The sequence below is a fragment of the Heptranchias perlo genome, chromosome 21, assembly GCF_035084215.1.
Source record: "Heptranchias perlo isolate sHepPer1 chromosome 21, sHepPer1.hap1, whole genome shotgun sequence".
Taxonomy (NCBI): domain Eukaryota; kingdom Metazoa; phylum Chordata; class Chondrichthyes; order Hexanchiformes; family Hexanchidae; genus Heptranchias; species Heptranchias perlo.
Window position 1 is genome coordinate 41,292,437 of NC_090345.1, and position 24,984 is coordinate 41,317,420.

Consider the following 24,984-nt stretch of genomic DNA (forward strand, 5'->3'; position numbering starts at 1 on the left):
GACCCAAAGCTGCTTTTCAGATGCAAGATGTAGATACACCATCTAAACGGTCAAATAGCAAGGTGGTGGGAAAATTTGAGGCTTTTTAAAAAAATATTTGTTCATGGGCAAGACTAGCAAGGTGGTATTTATTGCCCATCTGGAGTTGCGCTGTGGTCATTCCAACAGTCAACCGCATAGTGTGGGACTGGAGTCACATGTAGGCCAGACAAACTAGGGCTGACAGTTCCCTCCCTGAAGGACACTAGTGAACCAGTTAGGTATTTAAGACAATCTGGCAGCTTTCATGGTCGACTCATCGGGGCTAACCCACAAATTACCAGATTTATTGAATTCAATTTCACAACTTGCCATCACAATGCTTAACAGATTGAGAATCATTACGTAACAATGGGCCAGAAATTACTCACCTGAGGACGCCGCTCCATAATGGCGTCCTCTCCAACCGTCGGCGAATCGATTGTGCAAGTTCGCCAACGCGCACATGCGCAGTAAAACCCCAAAATTGCAAACTTGCTCCCATTGTTTCGCCGGCGATTTGACGGTAACGATTTAAAGGGCCACCTACGCTACAATCAATAAAATCAGGAAACATTCGTAAACTTACCCATCTGCTCAACTGGAATGAAGATACTTACGCCACCAAAAGATACGTTGGAAAATACCAGCCCTACACTACTTTTTAAAAGCGCTGTGACTGTTAATGACTACGAAACAAAAGATTAAATTTTAAAAATGTGGAATGTCAAATGACTCTTATTTTAATATTTTTTGATCATTAAAATTTTTTTAAATTAAAAATGTAATTTTTTTAAACTTTTAACTTCTGTAAGTTTCATTAAATTAAATCATTTGCTTGGCTTTTTATAATGAGGTATGTTAAATTTTTATTTACACTAACATAGGCAAGTTCACTTTAAATGAATGAGTTTTACTTGCCTGCTTGTGGGCGGGGCTTCTCTTCTCGACAGATTCTGTGGGCGGGGCTTCCATTCCCACAGAGTCTATCGGTACGCAGGAAGGTGCGCTGCCATCACAGCGCTGAACTGAGAAAAAAAACTCTAAATGGAGCAAGTGGACGTTGGAGACCAGGAGGTAAATATTTTTGTAGTCTTTGTCCGCAGGAGGTGCGGACAGCCTTGCCACGCTGGTCGGACCAAGTTCCGGCCCAATTTCTTTTTACCCCTATAATCGTGATGAGGTAAAATTTCCACTTCTGCGCACGTGGCTCATGGCAGAAGCACATAATCACGAAACTGCGCACTGCAAGCCTGTGATTTTCCATCTATTCATTTTAATAGATAGAAAATCATGGGCTGAGGATTGCACAATTTTGTAAGAGCAGAAGCAGAATTTTGACTTCTTTACCTACAGGTAAAACCTCAAGATGACGGTCTTAATAATTCTGACACCATCTGCGCGATTATGAAATCAATAGGTTTGCTTCATGCTTTTGTGACTCAATCACATTTGGACTCTGTTGATTCTGCCATTATCAATTATGGAAACTGCTAGAGAGTTTTCTACACAGTGGATCTGCCCATCAAGATTTAAAACCAAAACTGTGGCCCTAAAAAAATGCGGTTGGACATTAGCGTCTATGCTGCAGGATAGTAGGATATTATGCTTTACGCGTTGATATGAAATTCCCCTTTCCACTATTTCAGTGATAACCTACTTATTCTAAAATAGCCAAGAGACGAATTTCAGGCAAGTATGTTAAGCATTCCTATGGTGATATCGCACAGTTTAATTTCAGGGCCTATGAAACATATTGCTCAGCTCCGTTACAGCAACAAAATACACGGCTGTGCCACACAATCTGATCTCTTTCTTGGCTTGTCAGATTTTCACTTGGTGAAATTATGGTGCATTTTGTCAATGCTTTACCTGTCGTCAAAATGCCATGACTACTCTGGCTGTTGTTTTTGGATAATTTAAAATATGGGAAAATATGTTTTCGGGTTTAAATGTTATCTGTAGTTGTTCTATTAATTTTGCATTGTGAAAAATCAGATCTTCTTCTTCTGACTTGATTTTCCAAACTAAAAGGCACAAAAACTGTTACTGCAAAAGAAGTTGAAAAGAGGACTTATTTTCTGATCCTGGCTAAATGCCGCAGGGACTGGTTTGCAGCTGGTGCATACTAGCCAAGAGCCCATTGAGCTGACTTCTGGCAATTTCTGGGTTCAGTTCATTTGCACAATTATCATAAACTTCCTGAGCAACTCTGGTCTTGCACATGGAGATAAATGACTGCATTGGGTGGGGGTCAAAAATTCTTTCAGCTTTTAAAAAGTTTCACAATGGATTGTAAACAGTTGGCAGCTTTACAAGGTAGTACAGGTGAGGGGGAAAGAAATGACAGAAAAAATTAATTGAAAGCAAGCCCAATGTAGAGGCATGAAATGGGATCTGTGGGCACCTGATGAAGTGATACAGCACCTAATCCCTTCTCTGATGGTTGGCGAAATGGAGGTGCAGCTGCATGAGATGGGTGAATTATCCAGTTTAGCAGTGGTGTCCAATCATCACGATCGACAGTATCTGTGGGGCCAGGGAACAGATGCGGAAGAAGGAGGTATGTTTTGATCTGGCAACAGTACCATGTACCAGGTAAACGGCCCGAGTTTGCATGGTACTAGTGTTACCTGTCAACGTGTTGCACATTGCTCTTGCCATATAACCTTTCAGCTCTTTCATATCATTATACGTATAACCAATACTTTAGCAGGGCGCAGATTCAATCAGAATCTTACTACTGAAAACCCTGACACACTATCATCTCCCAAGCGCTTCACACAGCAAATTATAATTATGACATTAATGGACAGAAAGCTGTGCGGGCAGTGAATCTGGCATGCCGATGTCTGGCCCCAAATTCCCCATTGTGCAAAGCTGGGCGCTAAGTCATAAAATTTACCCCATGAGTCATATTGGTTACATTTCTAAAGTTATTTATTTCCTCTTACTTTTGAGTGATGTTAAAAACCTGCTGTGGATCTCCATTCAGAATGCGATAGGTGATCGGGTCCCTCTCACGATCAGTGGCCTAAAAATATAGAAAAGGAAGCACAGTTATAATACAACAATTAAAGGTAGTCAAGTCTGAGGTTCCTGACATCTTTGGAATGGATTTTGCTATGCTTACTGTAATGTATTACATGTTGCAGATCTTTTATTGTGGTTGGAGGATCATATTAATAGTTGTGTTGGTAAAATGTTTTTTTTTTGAGTTGTAGAATATTGCGGATTATTGTCACATTAATTTCTTTTCAAGAAAAACAATTACAGGTTTCCTGAGTCTAACTGATTGTGTGATTGAACACTGGAAGTCCCTACCATAGAGAACCAACTTTCAAGAAAAAGATTGTGAAAAGTTGCTTACTACAAGTGGAATAAGTAGAGTGACAGTATGTACAATGTCTGTGAGGAGGATCTGTCAAACCACAGTTTAACACCTCCATTGAAAGAGCAAAGGAGTTGCACTTGGAACAATTGAGCACTTCTTTGCTAATATTGCACAATGTAATTTCAGGCCACCATTGATAGAGTTAAAACTTTTTTGTTCTGGTTATTTCACTGAACATGCAATTATAACCATCAAAGCCAAAAATTAGAGGGTTGATTCCCAATTAGGTGCGTCTGGCAAGGAGCAGCACTCACAGGAGGTGCTAGTAAGGAGGTCGTAGACTGGTAGCTCCTGATTTTTCATCCAATTAAATGATTGGATGGAAAATCAAGGCTGCAGGCTTGTGATTTTCTGATCACAACTTCCCGCCAGGAGCACCTGAGATGCTTTGCCAGTATTTAGGGATGAAGAGGGAAGCAACACCTATCAGCAAAGGCAGCTGCTAGGCAACAATGCAAAGCACAGTTCACCAAATAGCCTTGAAGTCTTGGTAATGCAGCACAAAAGTGACACTTTTGGGTGGCTGTGCAGATGACAATGCCTTAACACAGGCAGCAAGCCTGACAAACTGTCACTGATGGCGTCAATGCTGGGCTAGATTTTCCTCTGTTTAGAAGCCACATCTGGGTACAATTTCAGTGCTAATATGAGGAAAATGTGATGGGACTTGGCACCAAAACTCCGCCGATCCAGTGGGGGTTTAGTATTTTCTTCTACTCCCACTCTTAGTCCCCTACAATCTCCAAATTCTCACCCGCACCATTAATGTCCATGTGCAATAAGTGCGCAACATTCAACACTCAAATTCCTTCCCCCAATGCCAGGCTCCCGCATCCAAACATTAATACCAGTATATCAGTGGAAATGTAGGCTGCTAGAGGCTGTAGCAAATCAAAAGTGTGGCTTAGTGGCCATTTTGGAGAGATGGAGCTTTATTTATCTGATTGCTGAGTTAGAAGTACGGATCTTGGACTGAGCTGACTGAAGCATTATTGCTGGGCTAGCATTTGTGATGCTATAATCTTTGGAGCATGAAGTCCATTGCCCCACCTGCAACAGTGCAAGCTCCCCTGGGCATTCTTACAAACTTGTGTTTTGAGGAAGAGGATAATGAGGATGTGGAAGAAGCTTGGATAGGGATTTGCAGGATTGGGAAGGCACCACAGGGGTAGACTGACACAAATACACAGATACCTAGTATATCGCATCTGCAAACCAAAGTGTTCATACTTAAACTTGTCCAGATGGCAGTGCATTAGAAGGCTGCAGTTTCCCAAGGAAACAATGACAAGAGCTATTTCAACAACTTGACCCTGATTTAGAGTCTTCAACCAGCATTGCCATCGTACTAAGTGAGGCAGTTAAAATTACAGTGCAAGTGAATTATGCCACAGAATCTCTTTAGGCTATTTCAAGGGCTATGTGCCATATAAGCCAATCTGCAACCTACTGCTGCATTAAGTAGGTGACAGGTGCTATGTTTTGGAGAGCTGAGCAGTGCATCACATTCTCAATGGAAGTGCCAAAACAGCAGAAAAGACCAATCCAGTTTTAAGACTGGCAGGATTTTCCGAGTGAGAGAGAGCCATTAACGAGACCCATGTCACCATCTGAGCCCCTTTACAGAATTCAACCAACTTTGTGAATAGAAAGGAATTTGTTCGCTGAATGTGCATTCTGTTTGCAATGCCAAGCACATTATCATACACATGAATAACTGCTACCCAGGAAGCTGCCATGCCACTTTCATTTTAAGGCAGTCAACTATCCCAGGATTGTTCATTGGGCCAAGCCAGGATTCTGGAAGGCTACTCAGGGACAAGGACAGCCCTTAATGCAATGACTCCTGACTCTATTATGAAACAACAACAACTTGCATTTATACAGCACCTTTAACGTAGTAAAGCATCCCAAGGCGCTTCACAGGAGCGTTATCAGACAAAATTTGACACCGAGCCACATAAGGAGATATTAAGACAGGTGACCAAACGCTTGGTCAAAGAGGTAGGTTTTAAGGAGCGACTTAAAGGAGGAGAGAGAGGTGGAGAGGTTTAGCGAAGGAATTTCAGAGCTTAGGGCCTAGGCAACTGAAGGCTCGGCTGCCAATGGTGGAGCCAAGGAAATCAGGGATGCACAAGAGGCCAGAATTGGAGGAGCACAGAGATCTCAGAGGGTTGTAGGGCTGGAGGAGTTTACAGAGCTAGGGAGGGGTGAGGCCATGGAGGGATTTGAACACAAGAATGCGAATTTTAAAATCGAGGCATTGCCAGACCAGGAGCCAATGTAGGTCAGCGAGCACAGAGGTGATGGGTGAACAGGACTTGGTGCCAGTTAGGTGAAACCCCCAAACACTTGAATAAGTGTCATTCAATAAGGCAGACAATGCCATGAGAATCATTGTGGGGCCGAAGGCTTGATTCAGGTGTTTGGACTTATCGAGGGGGACAGTATAGTCCTACAAGGGTTACCCACATCATTTTGGATTGCTGTTTCCTTCACAATCTGGCTATTAGATAAGGTCTTCATCATACAGTAGTAAAAGAAGACAGGCGGGAAGACTAAAGCCAACAGGCTCAAGGGCCTGAAGCTTTACAAAATGTTGACGACCAGGAGCATGATGAAAAGTCCGTGCCAACTGCAAGACAACAAAGGGAACTCCTAATACGCCCAATAATATGCTTTCCTGCTCATCACATGCCCATGACATTTCCTCATGTTCTCTCACTGAAACAGAATACTCTTACTAAAGCTATCACATGACCCTCTCCTACATAGCCCTCCATGTACCAATCCTCAGTATAAGAGGTGCTATACCATCAAACTGTCAGAAAATAATACCAAAAGACTTTGTTCAAGGTGCCTAAAAGTGTTTGTGGTTTCCTAAGTGGCCCTTCCTCCTTGCAACTATAACTTGGTGTCTACCTTACATCTATCCTTTAAACCCATTATGAGGAGAAGAGAGAATGAGGGCCCTTGGTCCTGTGGCAGCTGCTATTTTTGATGTTGCTGAAGTTCATAAATAAGTTGGCATGGGTGATTTAAATGGCTAATGTCAAAACCACTCTCCAATTTGAAGGGTTTAAATCTGCCAGATATTTGTGCAGAGAGATCGAAATTGAGTGGCATGAACTAACAAGACCTAATACAAAGACTTTCCTGACCAACCTGCATTTACCTTCCTACTTCTCTGTCACCTACTGGTCTCCCTGAAGTGGCAGGGCTTCCTTGTCAAAGGCAGTGAGCCTGCAGGCTCAGTGGTCGTCTCCTGGTGGTACTCCTCTGTTGGGCATTGCATGCATCCTTCTCCTTCAAGAGGAAGGTACAGAGTGTGAAAGCAACTCTTGTCATTCATTAGAAGTGCTTTCCAGGTGTCAATGAGGATTTCATAATGGGAGCGATTAGAGATGCAGGACTGAATCTTAGACATCTGTGAGACTCTCATATTTTCTGCACGCGAGGATGAGATTTAAGGAGTATTTACAGGCAAAGGAAGAGGGTGAAAGACGACTTGGTGAAGAATACTGGGCGGGAAAGGTAGGTGGCAGTGGTACTAATGCATTCAATTTAGCTGCCGATAATGATGACTGCCAGTCCTCTACTCTTGGTTGACTTGGTGAGGTCATTAAACTTTTTATGCAATGATTTGCTGTCCTCAAAATTCTAGAGGTAGCACTGAATCCCTCTGCCACCTGCTTTCGCTGGGCCTGAAACTACGGGCATTGAAAGTTTTCTTTCTTGTGAGCCAAATAGTCTCCCATGTCTTCTCCTTATAAAACCCTCATATTGTGAAGCATACAGATGATCACAATTGGCAACTTATTGTGGGATGCATTACAAGACTCCCCCACTAAAGTCCAAACACTAATGACAAAGCTTAAACACCCCAAAAGTCTATTCGATCATGTGCCTTTTCCTCATAAGAGCTTTGTTGTAGCTGGTCTCAGCTGTGTTCTGGTAATCATGCAGCAGTGTGAGAAGCCATGTGGCCACAGAAAAGCCAGCTTTCCCAAGAACCACCCATTCAATTTTTGTTTTTCCTAAAAGAGTCCAGGCAGACATGATTATGTGAGTTTGAAGGAGTCGTGTGAACCCCCTAGAGATCTCGGCCTCAAAAATCTGCAAGTTCCGCTCCGCTCGTTGGCCATTTATGACTCTGATCTTGTCTGAATTCCCTGGGTCAGGGACATTTGCATCAGTTATAGTGTGGGTCCGATTGCGGACGAGGGAGGAAACTGCCTGTGGGGCTGTGCCACAGAATGAAAGAGCCGGGCGTGCTGGCGGGTGGGATTTAGGGCAGAAGACACCATCAGTCCCACCTCTTTTAGTGACGTCTGCATGGAAGGGGCATGGGCGCAGGAAGCATCCAGCCCCACTTCTAATGGGAATTTCACCGTGGAAGAAGTTGGAGACCCAGCATAACTGGGCCTACAACTGCTGCCTAGATCGGGCCTCAGATGTGCAATAGTCATTGCAGAATTTCGGGATCCTGGTCAGGTTCCTAATTTCGGGTTCATGTCACAGGCCAACTGAACATTCAAGGAGAATTTCCCTTTCTGCTCATCTATGTCACAGCATAGTTTGCAGGCTTGTGGATGGTTACATGGGTGTAGTTGACGGCATCTAGTATCTTTGGAAAGTTGCCACTGAGGAAAAAAAAAACTGCTTTTTCCTTTCCTGCTGCTAGGGAATTATGTGCAAATGGTTACATGTGAAAACAGAGCATCTGTCACATTCTTGGACTGCAAATTAGCAGAAGCCAGAGATATTCCCAGAAGGGCACCAGAAAGGACCTGCTGAATGGAAGTTCAATGCTCCAGTAAGTTCAACCACCAGTCCTAATTGCTCATTGTGTCTGCAGGTCCTTTTACAGCAGTTGGCATATGTCAGTGATAAGCTCCCAAATTAGCCTGAGCCCTCTCAGACACGCTGACCCTGGGTTGGTATACTATTGTGACTGTGATGAGGGCATGTTCCGTGTCCCCTTCTGCAATGGCCTCTGGGGTCCCAGACCGTCAATTGTTCTGTCAGCTGCAGCACTTCACATGGATTAGTGCTGGCTGCTCCCACCCTCCACCCACCCATCCTGATGCTATAAAGCAAAACAAACCGCAACGGAGAATGACATGCTGCTGAGCTCTCAGTAGCAGCTGTTTCACCAACCTGCACAGATTTACCCCAAACTATTATTTGCAGAAAATCATGAAATAAAAGTGACCAGTGAACAGATTGCTGGATTTACCCAGATCTCCTCTTAACTGATATTTCACAGGCAGTCAAACAAGCAGAAAATGACTTGCAAATGGAAAAAAAAATAAAGCTTTACTTCCCACAACTGGGAGCAAAAGAATCCTGCGATTTCAATACCGACGCTATGAATGAATGAATTTTATGTTTTCACAAACTCCCAGCATTACACACTAGTAACACTGATTTTTTTTCTTAGCCCTAAAGATAAGGGTAATCTTCAGGCCAAAGTTAATATATTCAAACAATTGCCATACCTCTAAGCTCCCTTTTCTCTCGAAGTTCAGCTCTCTGCTCACTTCTATTGCAATTCCCTACCAAAATCCTATTAGTCTAGCTTCTGCCCTACCTACAGCACTGAGGCAGCTCTGGTCAAAGTCACCAACGGCAACTTTGTGACTTTGACTGTGGTATGTTATCGCTCCTTAATCTCTCAACAGAATTTAACAAGGCTGCACTCCATCCTCCTCCATCACCTTTCTTCTTGTGGTCCTTCTCTGTGGGAATAAACTCAAGTGGTTCCATTCCGACTTATCTCAATGTAACCAGCTTTTCTGCAGCAATGTCCTCTTCTCCCCTCCCTACATGGTCAACTCTGGAGTACCCCATGGTTTCATCCTTGCTCCTCTCCTTTTTTCATTTATATATTGTACCTTGACAACATTATCCTTAGGCAAATGGTCAGTTTCCACATGTATATTGATGACACCCAGCTCTATCATTCCACCACCACCCTCAACTTCATGACCACTTACGTGTTGTCAGATTACTTGTCCTGCACTAAGGAGTAGATGAGGAAGAACTTCCTCCAATTGAACATTGCCAAAATGCCAAAATCTCTATACCCTTACCTCCTGCTCATTCAGGCTGAACCAGATGACGCACAACCTCAGTGTCCTGTTGGACTCTTTCATTCTATTCTATCCATCACCACCTCTGCAACATCATCTCCCTCCACCCTTACCTCACCTCCACCACTACTGAAACCCCTACCTATGCTTTTATTATCTCCGGAGTAGACTTTTCCAACAAACTTCATTTAATACAAATTCTAATTCATCCAAAACTCTTCTAATTGCATTCAGACCTGCAATAAGTTCTGTTCATCCACCACCCCAATCCTTCCCAAGCTCCAGTGTCCCCCATTCCCAAAGTATTAATTTAAAAATTCTTCTCCTCATTAACAAGTGTCTTCATGGCCATGCCTCATCCCACCTCACCTTTGCAATCTCCTGCAGCCCTTCAACTCAGCCCGAGCCTCTTAATTCTCTGAGTATGGCCCTCCATACATCAGCTATAGCTACAGAAGAGACATTTTACACAGGTTAGTTGTTCTTGGACAGCAAATTGAAGAGGAATAAAAACTGAGGAATAAAGGCATATGTAGTTTACAATGAAAGTATTTCCCATTGCAATAAAATTCTTCTTTAATAAGACTAGTGGCCTATCCTGTATTAACAATCAACAATAAAAATAAAGAAACAGTGGACAATTTAATCTAGTCGTCAGCACGGTGTACAAGGGCTGACACTGAATTGTCTACTCAAAGAAAGCAATAGCATTCATCTATGAAATAACAGTTGATTATTCACTCACTCACATATATGAATAAGAGAATAAGGTTGAAAAAGTGCAAAAAAATAGCCAGTGTGCCTCAGGTACAGTAAAGCAGCATGGAAATAAAGAAAATCAAGTCAGCAGCAAGAAGCCTGAGCTTTTTTTTATTGCTGATAGTGAATAAAATAGCAGATATATGTCCACATCTTATTTTATGAATGGATCAAATTGTTAACTGTTCCGCTAGAGACAGAATATAACATAAAGCAGTCAAAACCCACAGGAGTGTTTAAATCTTCAGACATCTGAGCTACCTGCATGAAATGTTTGTACAATATTGTAGTTGGGAGACAAGCATCTACTTTAGCTTAAATCATTAAACTGCACTTGGCTGTTACTTTTATATATTTCACAATAACGTTAAAGAAAAATGCACTTTGGATGAAAAAACACAATTCACAGAATTTAAATAATTCATTAAACAATGCATGGTCTTCTATTACATTATTTATTACAAAAGTGGGTACCACCATCAATATCTCTTTTTAAAAAAAGAGCATTCTAAAGATGATCCTCTCCAACACAATTTTGTTTATTTCTGTCTTTTGTTACAATTATTTTAATAAAATATTTTTGGTTTAAAATTGAGTAAATAGTAGGCTGAAGCTAACTGAACAGGACAATGTGAATTAACATATGCAGCTGATGCCATAAACAAGATAGGCTAACAACCATGTCATTCACATTTTATTGCATTAGCCTTCGCATTCGCTAGGTCATCTTCTGCCATTTCTGACACCTACATGATCTGACAGCCAAGCACATCTATCCCCTCCTCTTCCTGCTTTCCAGTGGGATCATTCAAAATCATGAAGGGTCTAGACAGAGGGAAACTGTTCCCATTAAGGTGATTGGCAAAAGAAGCAAAGGTGACGCGAGTGTTTAGGATCTGGAATGCACTGCCCGAGGGGGTGGTGGAGGCAGATTCAATCATGGCCTTCAAAAGGGAACTGGATAAGTACTTGAAAGGAAAGCAGGGCTACGGGGATAGGGTGGGGGAGTGGGACTAGCTGGATTGCTCGTGCATAGAGCTGGCATGGACTCGATGGGCCGAATGGCCTCCTTCTGTGCTGTAACCTTTCTATTGTAAACAATTTTACAACACCAAGTTATAGTCCAACAATTTTATTTTAAAATTCACAAGCTTTCGGAGGCTTCCTCCTTCCTCAGGTGACATTCACCTGAGGAAGGAGGAAGCCTCCGAAAGCTTGTGAATTTTAAAATAAAATTGTTGGACTATAACTTGGTGTTGTAAAATTGTTTACAATTGTCAACCCCAGTCCATCACCGGCATCTCCACATCGTAACCTTTCTATGATTCTGTGATTCCATTCAGGATATCTTCTCACTCTTCCACTACACCACCTGCCAGCTTCCCTTTCCTTGGCATTTTCCAATGCAATCCTAATAGGTGTAACACCTGCCCTTTCACCTCCTCCCGGACCACAGGTGTGCACTTTGACACAATATCCACATGAAACAGCAACTTACACATACTTGCTCTAATCTAATATACTGTATTCGCTTCTCATGATATGGTTCTCTCTACGTTCGGTTAGATTGAGTCACCACTTTGCCAAACACCTTTGTTCTATTCACCTGTGTGATTCTTGAGCTCCCTGTGACCCACCACTTTAATTCCCCCTCCCATTCACACTCTGATCTCTCTATCCTTGGCCTGTTTGTTCCAACCAAACTCAATACAAGTTTCAGAATTAGTATCTCATCCTTCCTCTGGCACTCTTCAGTCTCTACATGAAATCAGGTCATGCTCTTACAATAAGTACCCTCTCCTCCAGCTGACACTGGAATCGGGATTTGCTACAATGTATTTAGAGCAAACTCAGGACTAATGGAGGGAAAGGCAGCCTGCACCTGCTCCTGCTGAGATTATATTATGGAAACCAACCCTGCTCAGAGAATTTGTCAGCCTTCCCCTCATCGACCCACGCTGTCTTCCTCTTCATCACCCATCACCTTTCTGGCCCTCTCCTCCTTGCACCTCAACCCCTGCTCTCCTCTTCCGCCATCCCTGCTGTCCCCTCCTCTCCCCCATCCTCTTCCCCTATTCCTTCACTTCCTCTCCTTCATTTCTTCTCCCTTCCCTCTACCCTTCTTGGCTCCCCCCCCCCAACCCTCCACACCTCCCCTCCTCCACTCTACTACTCCCCTTTCCCTCTCCTTTTCCTCCCTGTTTCCTCTATCTAGGTGTGATTATTCCCCCATCCCCTAACCCTGCTTGACCTGAATTCTACACTTGGTCTCCCTGTGTACAACACCATGGGAGATTGAGCAGTATTAGTTGTAAAAATCTGATTTAAAACAAGCTACCATATGTTGGCAATGAACAACAAATTGGGTATGTAGCCATTCCTATATCTTCAACATGGAAGTTGTTTTTGAGGCTGTTCAGTATTATGCCTGGTTTGTTATGATCTTCAGTACAGTCAATCATCCTATTGTTTCTGCACACATTCACACCTAATTCCTGTCTGCAGTATGCACCATTAAATGCAGCAGTTCAATGAAAAAAACTGCAAATTAAAATCACAGGCATATCTTTTTGATCGCCTCTACCAATGTACTTGTGCTATATTCAGCAATTCTGGGCTTATAAAAATAAATGAACCAATAAATGAATTTGTGAAAGTTCATCAGGGCTCTGGGAGTTGGAAGAAGATGTTATAACTGTGACCAAATAATGGGCCAGAATTCACTGTCAAAGCAACAGTGAGGCTAACGGCACAAATTACACAGCAACTTCAGACAAGAGCAGATGCTTGCTTGAATGCGAAAATCCGGAAGCTGCTGTCATTGTTAGCTTCGCAGAAACGGCATCTCACTGTCTGATTCACCACTGAAATGCATTGAACTGCATGAATTTCCTGTATTTGCGCGGTAGATTCAAACTAAGCTCGCCACAGAAAGTTAGGGCTTGTCCATTTCAGTCTATGACATTATAACGGCGTGGTAAGTCTTAATTACTGCCAAACAACCTCTCTGGCATTGAAAATTAACTTTTACAAATGTGGAATCTCATTCCTTCAGCTTTTAATTGTTGTTGGAGATTTTTTAAAAAATAAATTACATATTTTTTTACTTTTTCTTTCTGTCTCTTTTCTCTCTCTCTTAATTCAATCTTTCTTTCCCTCTCTTTATTTCTCTTTCTGTACCTGATCTGACATTGAGTTCACTATTCGAACTTACACTTCCTGGTTCAGACTCTGCGTTGTTCAATCCTCAATCTGGTTGGTTAAGGAGATACACAGTTGCTTGCCTTGTTCATGCAGGTCCCAGATGCCCTGGAGAGGGCGCCATGCCAGTTCCATCTCCCACTTACAGCAACTTGCAGTGCGCAGTCTCATGGAAATTAAAGGGGAAAGGGCAAGTCTAACGAACAGTGGTTGTCGTTCGCTCGCTGGCTATAGTAAATTCTGGCCCAATATTTTTAAATAAGATTCTCCAAAATAACGAGATGTACAAATAAAATTTGAGCTCCTTTTGTACTAATTTTCCTAATTTAGAAAAAACTGTGGGAGATGGCTGCATTATCTGACCACCCATCTACTCATTGACATCATTGCTATAAGGTATACTGTGAAAACAAGGGTGGAAAACATGGCTTAGAATAGTCACCGAGCTCAGTAGTACGATAGAGCTACGGTACGGTAGCGTAGTGGTTATGTTACTGGGCTAGTAATCTAGAGGCCTGGACTAAAATCCAGAGTCACGAGTTCAAATCCCGCCACGGCGGCTGGCGAATTTAAATTCAATTAATTAAATAAAAATCTGGAATTAAAATACTAGTATCAGTAATGATAGCCATGAAACTACCGGATTGTCGTAAAAACCCATCTGGTTCACTAATGTCCGTTAGGGAAGGAAACCTGCCGTCCTTACCCGGTCTGGCCTATATGTGACTCCAGACCCACAGCAATGTGGTTGATTCTTAATTGCCCTCTGAAATGGCCGAGCAAGCCACTCAGTTGTAAAAATCTCGCTAGGGATAGGCAACAAATGCCGGCCTTGCCAGCGACGCCCACATCCCGTGAACGAATAAAAAAAAAGAGCTGAATTAACACCAGCAGAGCTACAAGCCATTAACCCAGAATGCTCAACTATGCCTGTTAGTCCCTCACGCCATAATGCTCAGTTACTCCTCCAGGCTAGTAAAACTCAAGGAAGTAATCAGCAAAGCAAATATTAAAAGGCAGAATCAAACAAACAAACTAGTTCTTTGTATGATTTTAAAATATACTTAAGTTGACAGTAGCTCTTTAAAGGGTCGACTTAACATTATCAACTTTTTTTGAAATCAGTAATGAAGCTCTGACCCTTTCGTTTATTTCAACTTTAAAAAATACTTCTGTTTAAGTTGAGTATTGATGAGAGTATCAGGGGACTACCTTGGAGAAGAACGGAATGTGACAGTACAAGAGATAGAATTTATAGAGAGAGTTGAAATGTTAACACAGCAGACCCACCCTGGGTTAACATTGTTTGCTCAGCCTCTGGTCAGCATCAGACCCAATAACTTCTACTTGATTATGAATAGATGTACTGACAGTGATATAACCTTGTTAGTCCGTCACATATGTGAATACTAAGTTTGTACATGATCATTCTTCTCTCCTTTGAAAAGCAAACATTTGATAAAGGCCACAAATGACAAGTGGGCCAAATTATTTTTTTCAGATGACTAATAGTTACATTTAGCAGATCCACTCAAGATAAGATGACTGATGTCTTCAACCTGTCCATTATGACCTGCTGTGAATTTGGAACGAGTCCACCACATCTCATTTACGAACTGCTGACTCTCTTCCAACAGAAGCCAGCTGCAAACAGAGCAGGAGTGAGAACTGCTCAGTGCAGACTAACAACCTGCGTTGATAAAGACATACATGGATCATAATGGCCTGACCTCTAAGGTCTTGAATATAATGACATTGTTTCCCTTTCTGACATCTTTTGCTAAAGGTAATATTAATGTTGAATCACCAGTATAAAGGTCATAAATTGGTGCACTTCAGGTACCTACAGCAGCTGTTTAAACTGCCATGAGAGATCACAGAACAAAAAGGGATTGTCTTGGTGGGAGACCAGTCTGAGTATCTTACAAGTGAATCATTTTTCTGTGGCTACTGTTAAGTTTCAACACAAATTACTTTCAAAATTGAGACCTGGGTCAAAATGTGGATAACAGCAATGTCACTTGGGACTGCAGTCAATATTCCTTTGAGTCGTCAATTTAAACTCTATTTTCTGTATAGTGGCAATATACCAATGCAACTACTTGAGAGCATTTCAGAAGAATTTTGTTGCACCATTGTAAGCTGTGCACTGCCAAATATTTTGTTTAGATATTTATCTTGCATAATCAGAACAAGAACTGGATAATGATAATTATAGTTCCAATAGTCAAAAAAGAAGTAAAATGCAGACTGGTAGCCTAACAGTTATGGACTGGTTAGCCGAAGATCCATAATGAGAAAATGCTTGAGGGCATTCCACAAGATACTATAAAGTACCATTTAAAGAACAGAGATATCATAAGGAGCAGTCAGCGTGGTTTTACAAGCAATAGGTTATACCTTACAGACCTACTGAAATTTTTTGAGAGGGTAAATAAGCAAATGAACGAGGATAATCCAGCAGATGTAGTTTATTTGGATTTTAAAAAAAGTGTTAGACAAACTTCCTGATGCGGAACTAGTAAGAAGCTTTAAGTTCAAGCAATAGTTGACAAATTTTCCAGATAGATTGAGAAGTAGCTTGGCAACAGAAGGCAGAAGGTGATGATAACTGGAAATGCTGACATGGCAATTTTTAAAAAATTCATTCATGGGATGTGAGCATCATTGGCAAGGCCGGCATTTATTGCCTATCCCTACCTAATTGCCCTTCAGAAGGTGGTGGTGAGTCTTGAACCGCTACAGTCCGTGTGGTGACGGTTCTCCCACAGTGCTGTTAGGAAGGGAGTGCCAGGATTTTGACCCAACGACGATGAAGGAACGGTGATATATTTCCAAGTCGGGATGGTGTGTGACTTGGAGGGGAACGTGCAGGTGGTGTTGTTCCCATGTGCCTGCTGCCCTGTCCTTCTAGGTGGTAGAGGTCGTGGGTTTGGGAGGTGCTGTTGAAGAAGCCTTGGTGAGTTGCTGCAGTGCATCCTGTAGATGGTACACACTGCAGCCACGGTGCGCCGATGGTGAAGGGAGTGAATGTTTGGGGTGGTAAATGGGATGTCAATCAAGCAGGCTGCTTTGTCCTGGATGGTGTTGAGATTCTTGAGTGTTGTTGGAGCTGCACTCATCCAGGCAAGTGGAGAGTATTCCATCAAACTCCTGACTTGAGCCTTGTAGATGGTGGAAAGGCTCTAGGGAGTCAGGAGGTGAGTCACTCTCCGCAGAATACCCAGCCTCTGACCTGCTCTTGTAGCCACAGTATTTATGTGGCTGGTCCAGTTAAGTTTCTGGTCAATGGTGACCACCAGGATGTTGATGGTGGGGGATTTGGCAATGATAATACCATTGAATATCATGGGGAGGTGGTTAGACTCTCTCTTGTTGGAGATGATCATTGCCTGGCACTTGTCTGGCACGAATGTTACTTGCCACTTATCAGCCCAAGGCTGGATGTTGTCCAGGTCTTGCTGCATGCGGACACGGACTGTTTCATTATCTGAGGGGTTGCGAATGGAACTGAATACTGTGCAATCATCAGCGAACATCCCCATTTCTGACCTTATGATGGAGGGAAGGTCATTGATGAAGCAGCTGAAGATTGTTGGGCCTCGGACACTGCCCTGAGGAACTCCTGCAGCAATGTCCTGGGGCTAAGATGATTGGCCTCCAACAACCACTACCATCTTCCTTTGTGCTAGGTATGACTCCAGCCACTGGAGAGTTTTCCCCCTGATTCCCATTAGTTTCAATTTTTCTCGGGCTCCTTGGTGCCACACTCGGTCAAAAGCTGCCTTGATGTCAAGGGCAGTCATTCTCACCTCACCTCTGGAATTCAGTTCTTTTGTTCAGTTTGGACCAATAGTTGTGCTGAATGGCCTGCTTCCATGTTGCAACTTTTATGAATTTTTATGCATCTTCAGAGAGACTTTCACCAATTATGTAAATATCTGAGACATGGCAAACTATATATTAATATAGATATAAATGTAGGATAATGCATTTAGAAACAGGTGACGGTAAACGTGTGTACATGAAAGGATCCTATTTTAACTGTGCTACTGGGACCGTGAATAGGCAAAGCTCATCTTGACCAGGAAAACACTAAATGGTTCTGTTTTGTAGCTGCACTCATTGAGGCTGAAAATGGAAAAGGATGTGGAAGTGATCATTGATCTGAAAGCATCCAGTAAATGTGAGGCACTTATTGATAAGGTAAATTGGGTACCGAGGTGCATCTGGATATAATTTCACAAGAAGTCAAAACAAGATATACTTTTTTAAAAATTCGTTCATGGGATGTGGGCATCGTTGACAAGGCCAGCATATATTGCCCATCCCTAATTACCCTCGAGAAGGTGGTGGTGAGCCGCTGCCTTGAACCACTGCAGTATGTGTGAAGGTACTCCCACAGTGCTGTTAGGTAGGGAGTTCCAGGATTTTGACCCAGCGACGATGAAGGAACGGTGATATATTTCCAAGTCAGGATGGTGTGTGACTTGGAGGGGAACGTGCAGGTGGTGGTGTTCCCATGTACCTGCTTCCCTTGTCCTTCTAGATGGTAGAGGTTGCAGGTTTGGGAGGTGCTGTTTAAGAAGCCTTGGCAAGTTGTTGCAGTGCATCTTGTAGATGGTACACACTACAGCCACGGTGTGCCAGTGGCGGAAGGAGTGATCATTTAAGGTGGTGGATGGGGTGCCAATCAAGTGGGCTGCTTTGTCCTGGATGGTGTCAAACTTCTTGAGTGTTGTCAGAGCTGCACTCAACCAGGCAATTGGAGAGTATTCCATCACACCCCTGACTGACATTGTATAGATCAATGGTGAAGCCAGTGCTGGGATATGGTGTGTAGTTTTGGTCATTCTACCTCAAAAAAGGTTGAAGATGCATTAGAAAGGGTTCAGAGAAGAGTGACCAGGTGATTCCAGGTCTTGGGATACAAAGACTCAAGCAACTGAACTTCATTTTGCTGGAAAAAAAATGTGAAGGGAGACATGATACATCTCATCAAAATAATGAAAAGTATCGAGAAAATGGAAATAAATAAACTATTTATCTTGGATATGAGCATAGGACTACAGGACACAAGTACAACATTCACAGGCCATAATCAAGGCTAGTGTTTAAAAAAAACTTCTTCCCCCACTGCACTGTTGGCACATGAAGGACAGGTTCCAGAGAAGGTAATTGAAGATCAGTTTGGGTTGAGAAGTAGGATTGAAGGTTATTTAACAACATTGCCTGACTTTTCTTTCAAATGGAGGTCTTGCAAAGAAATGAGTAGGAGATCAACGGATGAGATAGGAGGGATGTCCATGATACAATAATCCTGCATGGGCTCTGGATGGAGTGAGCCTGATGAGTTGAACGGCTTTTCTTGCTCTGGGCATCCTTATATTCTTAGGTATTGAGCAAATGGAAGTGGGAATAAGTTATACAATCGTCCTCATTTAATTAATAATTCAATACATAAATGAGAATTTTCTATTTGTGACATAACATAATTTGTTTTGATAATTGTAAGATTTTTAATAGTAAAATTTTCACTTAGCTATAATGTATCTAATTATGATGGGATGATAATTTAATACTTCTCATTACAGTATGAAAGGAAGCTTTTACCTCTGACCTTTGCAAACGGCAACTGATACTAGCTCAATTGCTAAATTTAAATCTGAGATAGATAGCTTTTTGGCAACCAAAGTTATTAAGGGATATGGGCCAAAGGCAGGTATATGGAGCTAGATCATGGATCAGCCATGATCTTATCAAATGGCGGAGCAGGCACGAGGGGCTGAATGGCCTACTCCTGTTCCTATGTTCCTATGTCTCAATGGGGGGAGGGGGAGGAGATTGTTGGTACAATCAAAAATAGGTTGCAAGTACAACATGTGCTTTCAAAAACAAACTATCAGTTTTCCAGTTCTGTGATGGGGGAACGGGTAGAGACATCTACCCTATCAAACCCTTTCATTATCTTAAAAGACCTCTAACAGGTCACCCTTCAGCCTTCTCTTTTCCAGAGAAAAGAACCCCAGCCTGTTCAGCCTTTCCTGATAAGTATATCCTCTCAGTTCTGGTTTCAATCTTGTGAGTTGTTTTTGCACCTTCTCCGATGACTCTAACTCCTTTTAATAATATGGAAACCAGAACTGTTCACAGTTCTCCAAGTATGGTCTAACCAAGGTTCTATACAAGTTTAACATAACCTCTCTGCTTTTCAATTCTATCCCTCTAGAAATGAACCCTCGTGCTTGGTTTGCCTTTTTTACGGCCTTATTAACCCGTGTCGCTACTTCTAGTGATTTATGTATCTGTACTCCGAAGTCCCTTTGCTCCTCTACCCCATTTAGATTCTTATTATCCAAGCAGTTTGTGGCCTCCTTATTCTTCCTACCAAAATGCATCACCTCACACTTAACTATATTGAAATTAATTTGACAATTACACGCCTATTCTGCAAGTTTATTAATTTCTTCTTGCATTTTGATGCATGCAGGAATGTGGTCCTGAAAGTTCCATGCCGTATGGTGGAATGATGAAAGTAGAGCCACATATTAGACCAGAGTCTGAAGAGCAGAGGCTTTGCTACGACATGGCCTGCTAAGGATGCAGAGGTAGCATGGAGTAAGGAGTTGAAGTTGAGACCAAGGATTTGGGGGCAGGAAACCACTAGTAGTCACTGAAGCTATGAGTGACAGATTGAGATGCATTATGCAGGATAGGATATGGGTCCCAGAGTTCTGGATAAATTAGAATTTGTATATATTAGAGATGGAGAGGCTGGTAAGGGAAAAATTGGAGGAATTGAGCCTTGAGGTGAAGCAGCCAAAGATCAAGGTTTCAGCAGCGATATGATGAAATTGGGGCATAGGCAGTCACATGAAGGGGAGCAGTATTAATGCTATACTGTGAAGCACAGCTAAGGATCAAACAAGTCACTAACATTATACACCTCTGGTTTCAGTCTGAGTGAACAGCCAGACAGGGAGATGGGAAGCTTGTTAATTCCACGAAATTAAAAAGCATTTCTCTTTATGTGCTATTTAATACCCAAATAAGTAACAAAGGTGAAAATCTAAACTTGCTCCATGACAAATAAATAAGCCATAATATATATGTTTTTTTTTAAGAACGATAGGTGCAAAAGTCACAGAAACAAAGGTAGTGCCAAATTGGGAAATAATCCCAATTTCTGAATAAAATATGCAAAAGATGACGTGTAAAATTAGTTAAGTTTATCTTGCATACTCAAACTTGTTCCGACTGAAAGCCTTATAAGGAGCATATTGTCACCTGTACCGAAATTCAGATTATGAATTTCTCAGTAGTTGCTTTGATGAAAATGATCCATTTCAAAATACATGCCACATATAAACCTATTATTCATAATTTATTGGCACTAACACTGACAGAAATCATACTTTAATTAAATTTGCATGTTTTTTATATAAGAAACTTATACAGCTTCAAATTTATGCCAATGGCATTTCAACTGTACAACAAATTTCAAATGTTGATGAAGAAATGGTACAAGAATAAAGTAATTGTCTTAAACAGCGAGGACAAACAAGGGACAAAATAAGTAGCTTATAAACATATATTTACCTTCAAATTCAGTAAAATCGCCCCCGTTCTCATAGCTTCACTCACTTCGAAGTTGTACAGCATTTGTGGAAACCTTGGAGGGCTCTGATTGTTTGGAGGAAGAACCTCAATATAGACAGTGGTAATGGAGCTTCTGCAAAGAACAGAATTTCAGTGTCAAAATCAGCATGAAATAAATTTCAAATATACAGCCTAGAAATCATTGTTGGTGATGGTAGCTTAACGCTTAACACATTTATGTGACATGCCCTTGTTATCCATTTTAACGCAGGCATCAAATTTTTATTTTAAATAGATCAAAGCTTCCACTTAACCAGCACGCCAAAGAATGTCATATTAACGCATTAAGTCCACGCCAACAGTCTGTTGTAATTCTAGATTTTCAGAACATCCAACAAAAAAAGGAAGGAAGACTTTCTAGGACTACTTCAATGAAATAAAGTGAAGCAGAATAAAACTTTCCACTGAGATTGCATCAAAACTGCTTCGAGCATTTGAAACTGGAGCAGTGAATAATCAATAATTCAGTTACAGGAAGTGACAGAAAAAACCATCAATTAATGTGTAATACTGCTCTCTGAAAAATACATAATGAATGCATTGACAAGAAGCACAAGAAAAATTAAGGATGGGAAAAGGTTATTTGGTCCATCAAACCTCCTCCTTTTGAATGTCAACTGTCATCGGAGCACTTAAAGGTGCATTCATACTATGTATAACTAGTGCTAGTACGAAGTGGTTTTATGTTGCACTGACGTTGCATGTAAATTTAGCCTCAATCCAGTTTCAGAGCTGACACCATAACTCAGAGCAGAGTGACACTCCCTGGAGTCAGTTCAGGCTTTCATCCGTGATTTACACTATACAAGTTTAGCATAAGTACAAAATTGAAACTGCTCCTTACCGATACTAAACTTGTAGTGCCTTGCTTGGTTAATTATTCCAAACATTTCTCACTCTTTGGGTACAGACATTTTTCCTGATATCTGTTCTAAGTTTAATTTTTATTTGCATGTTTCACCCCACATGAAAACCCTTGCTTTATAATGCACTTTTGCATGGCTTCTAAAGAGTGATATAATATATGGGTTTGTTTATTGAGAGGGAGTTTTCACAACTGTATCTCATCAGAGGTCAAAGACTGTGGTATATCTCATCAGGTAGCATAATTGAAATGGTCGATTGCATGTTATAAAGTTTACTTTGTTCATGAAATACCTACCTCCTTTGAGCTAGCTGGGCATTATCTGTTGCTTTGACAGTGAGAGCATATGTCCGTCCAACACTTAAACGAACTTCAGGAGCAACGGTGATCAGTCCACTACTGTTACTTATAACAAAGTCACCATTATCACCAGTCACAATTTCGTAAATGATTTGTCCATTCTTCTCTTCATCAGCATCTGATGCAGTAAGCTGAAATGCAGACAAAATCATAGAGAATGCATTAAAATACTGATTAACATTAGTGCTACAAATAAATGTACAATTACGAATAAACTGAAGAACTAACAATATTGGCCAGTAAGCAAATGAGTATTTTTTTTTTATTCGTTCATGGGATGTGGGCGTCGCAGGCGAGGCCGGTATTTATTGCCCATCCCTAATTGCCCTCGAGAAGGTGGTGGTGAGCCGCCTTCTTGAACCGCTGCAGTCCGTGTGGTGACGGTTCTCCCACAGTGCTGTTAGGAAGGGAGTTCCAGGATTTTGACCCAGCGACGATGAAGGAACGGCGATATATTTCCAAGTCAGGATGGTGTGTGACTTGGAGGGGAACGTGCAGGTGGTGTTGTTCCCATGTGCCTGCTGCTCTTGTCCTTCTAGGTGGTAGAGGTCGCGGGTTTGGGAGATGCTGTTGAAGAAGCCTTGGCGAGTTGCTGCAGTGCATCCTGTGGATGGTACACACTGCAGCCACTGTGCGCCGGTGGTGAAGGGAGTGAATATTTAGGGTGATGGATGGGGTGCCAATCAAGCGGGCTGCTTTATCTTGGATGGTGTCGAGCTTCTTGAGTGTTGTTGGAGCTGCACTCATCCAAGCAAGTGGAGAGTGTTCCATCACACTCCTGACTTGTGTCTTGTAGATGGTGGAAAGGCTTTGGGAAGTCAGGAGGTGAGTCATTCGCCACAGAATACCCAGCCTCTGACCTGCTCTCATAGCCACAGTATTTATATGGCTGGTCCAGTTAAGTTTCTGGTCAATGGTGACCCCCAGGATGTTGATGGTGGGGGATTCGGCGATGGTAATGCCGTTGAATGTCATGGGGAGGTGGTTAGACTCTCTCTTGTTGGAGATGGTCATTGCCAGGCACTTATCTGGCGCGAATGTTACTTGCCACTTATGAGCCCAAGCCTGGATGTTGTCCAGGTCTTGCTGCATGTGGGCTCGGACTGCTTCATTTTGTGAGGGGTTGCGAATGGAACTGAATACTGTGCAATCATCAGCGAACATCCCCATTTCTGACCTTATGATGGAGGGAAGGTCATTAATGAAGCAGCTGAAGATGGTTGGGCCTAGGACATTGCCCTGAGGAACTCCTGCAGCAATGCCCTGGGGCTGAGATGATTGGCCTCCAACAACCACTACTATCTTCCTTTGTGCCAGGTATGACTCCGGACACTGGAGAGTTTTCCCCCTGATTCCCATTGACTTCAATTTTTCTCGGGCTCCTTGGTGCCACACTCGGTCAAATGCTGCCTTGATGTCAAGGGCAGTCACTCTCACCTCACCTCTGGAATTCAGCTCTTTTGTCCATCTTTGGACCAAGGCTGTAATGAGGTCTGGAGCCGAGTGGTCCTGGCGGAACCCAAACTGAGCATCAGTGAGCAGGTTATTGGTGAGTAAGTGCCGCTTGATAGCACTGTCGACGACACCTTCCATCACTTTGCTGATGATTGAGAGTAGACTGATGGGGCGGTAATTGGCTGGATTGGATTTGTCCTGCTTTTTGTGGACAGGACATACCTGGGCAATTTTCCACATTGTCGGGTAGATGCCAGTGCTGTAGCTGTACTGGAACAGCCTGGCTAGAGGCGCAGCTAGTTCTGGAGCACAAGTCTTCAGCACTACTGCTGGATGTTGTCGGGGCCCATAGCCTTTGCTGTATCCAGTGCACTCAGCCGTTTCTTGATATCACGTGGAGTGAATTGAATTGGCTGAAGACTGGCTTCTGTGATGTTGGGGATATCGGGAGGAGGCCGAGATGGATCATCCACTCGGCACTTCTGGCTGAAGATGGTTGCAAACGCTTCAGCCTTGTCTTTTGCACTCACGTGCTGGACTCCACCATCATTGAGGATGGGGTTGTCTGCCCTCCTCCTCCCATTTAATTGTCCACCACCATTCCCGACTGGATGTGGCAGGATTGCAGAGCTTTGATCTGATCCGTTGGTTGTGGAATCGCTTAGCTCTGTCTATCGCATGTTGCTTCTGCTGTTTAGCATGCATTTAGTCCTGAGTTGTAGCTTCACCAGGTTGGCACCTAATTTTTACGTACGCCTGGTGCTGCTCCTGGCACGTGGGATGGTGTTCTCCATGCGAAGATGGGACTTCGTCTCCACGAGGACTGTGCGGTGGTCACTCCTACCAATACTGTCATGGACAGATGCATTTGCGACAGGTAGATTGGTGAGGACAAGGTCAAGTAAGTTTTTCCTTCGTGTTGGTTCGCTCACCACCTGCCGCAGGCCCAGTCTGGCAGCTATGTCCTTCAGGACTCGGCCAGCTCGGTCAGTCGTGGTGCTACCGAGCCACTTTTGGTAATGGACATTGAAGTCCCCCACCCAGAGTACATTTTGGGCCCTTGCTACCCTCAGTGCTTCCTCCAAGTGGTGCTCAACATGGAGGAGGACTGACTCATCAGCTGAGGGAGGACGGTAGGTGGTAATCAGCAGGAGGTTTCCTTGCCCATGTTTGACCTG

General features: G+C 42.6%; 1 protein-coding gene across 1 annotated transcript in view; it reads right to left on the reverse strand.

Moving 5' to 3' along the window:
* pcdh15b (protocadherin-related 15b) overlaps positions 1 to 24,984 on the reverse strand; it is a 591,688-nt gene that overhangs the window by 323,370 nt on the left and 243,334 nt on the right. Inside the window, exons 13-15 of the mRNA XM_068002764.1 lie at positions 22,289 to 22,482; positions 21,067 to 21,199; positions 2,973 to 3,052 (exon numbers count right to left, since the gene is read on the reverse strand). Coding sequence (XP_067858865.1) covers positions 2,973 to 3,052; positions 21,067 to 21,199; positions 22,289 to 22,482 — 407 coding nt within the window. The remainder of the gene's footprint in view (positions 1 to 2,972; positions 3,053 to 21,066; positions 21,200 to 22,288; positions 22,483 to 24,984) is intronic.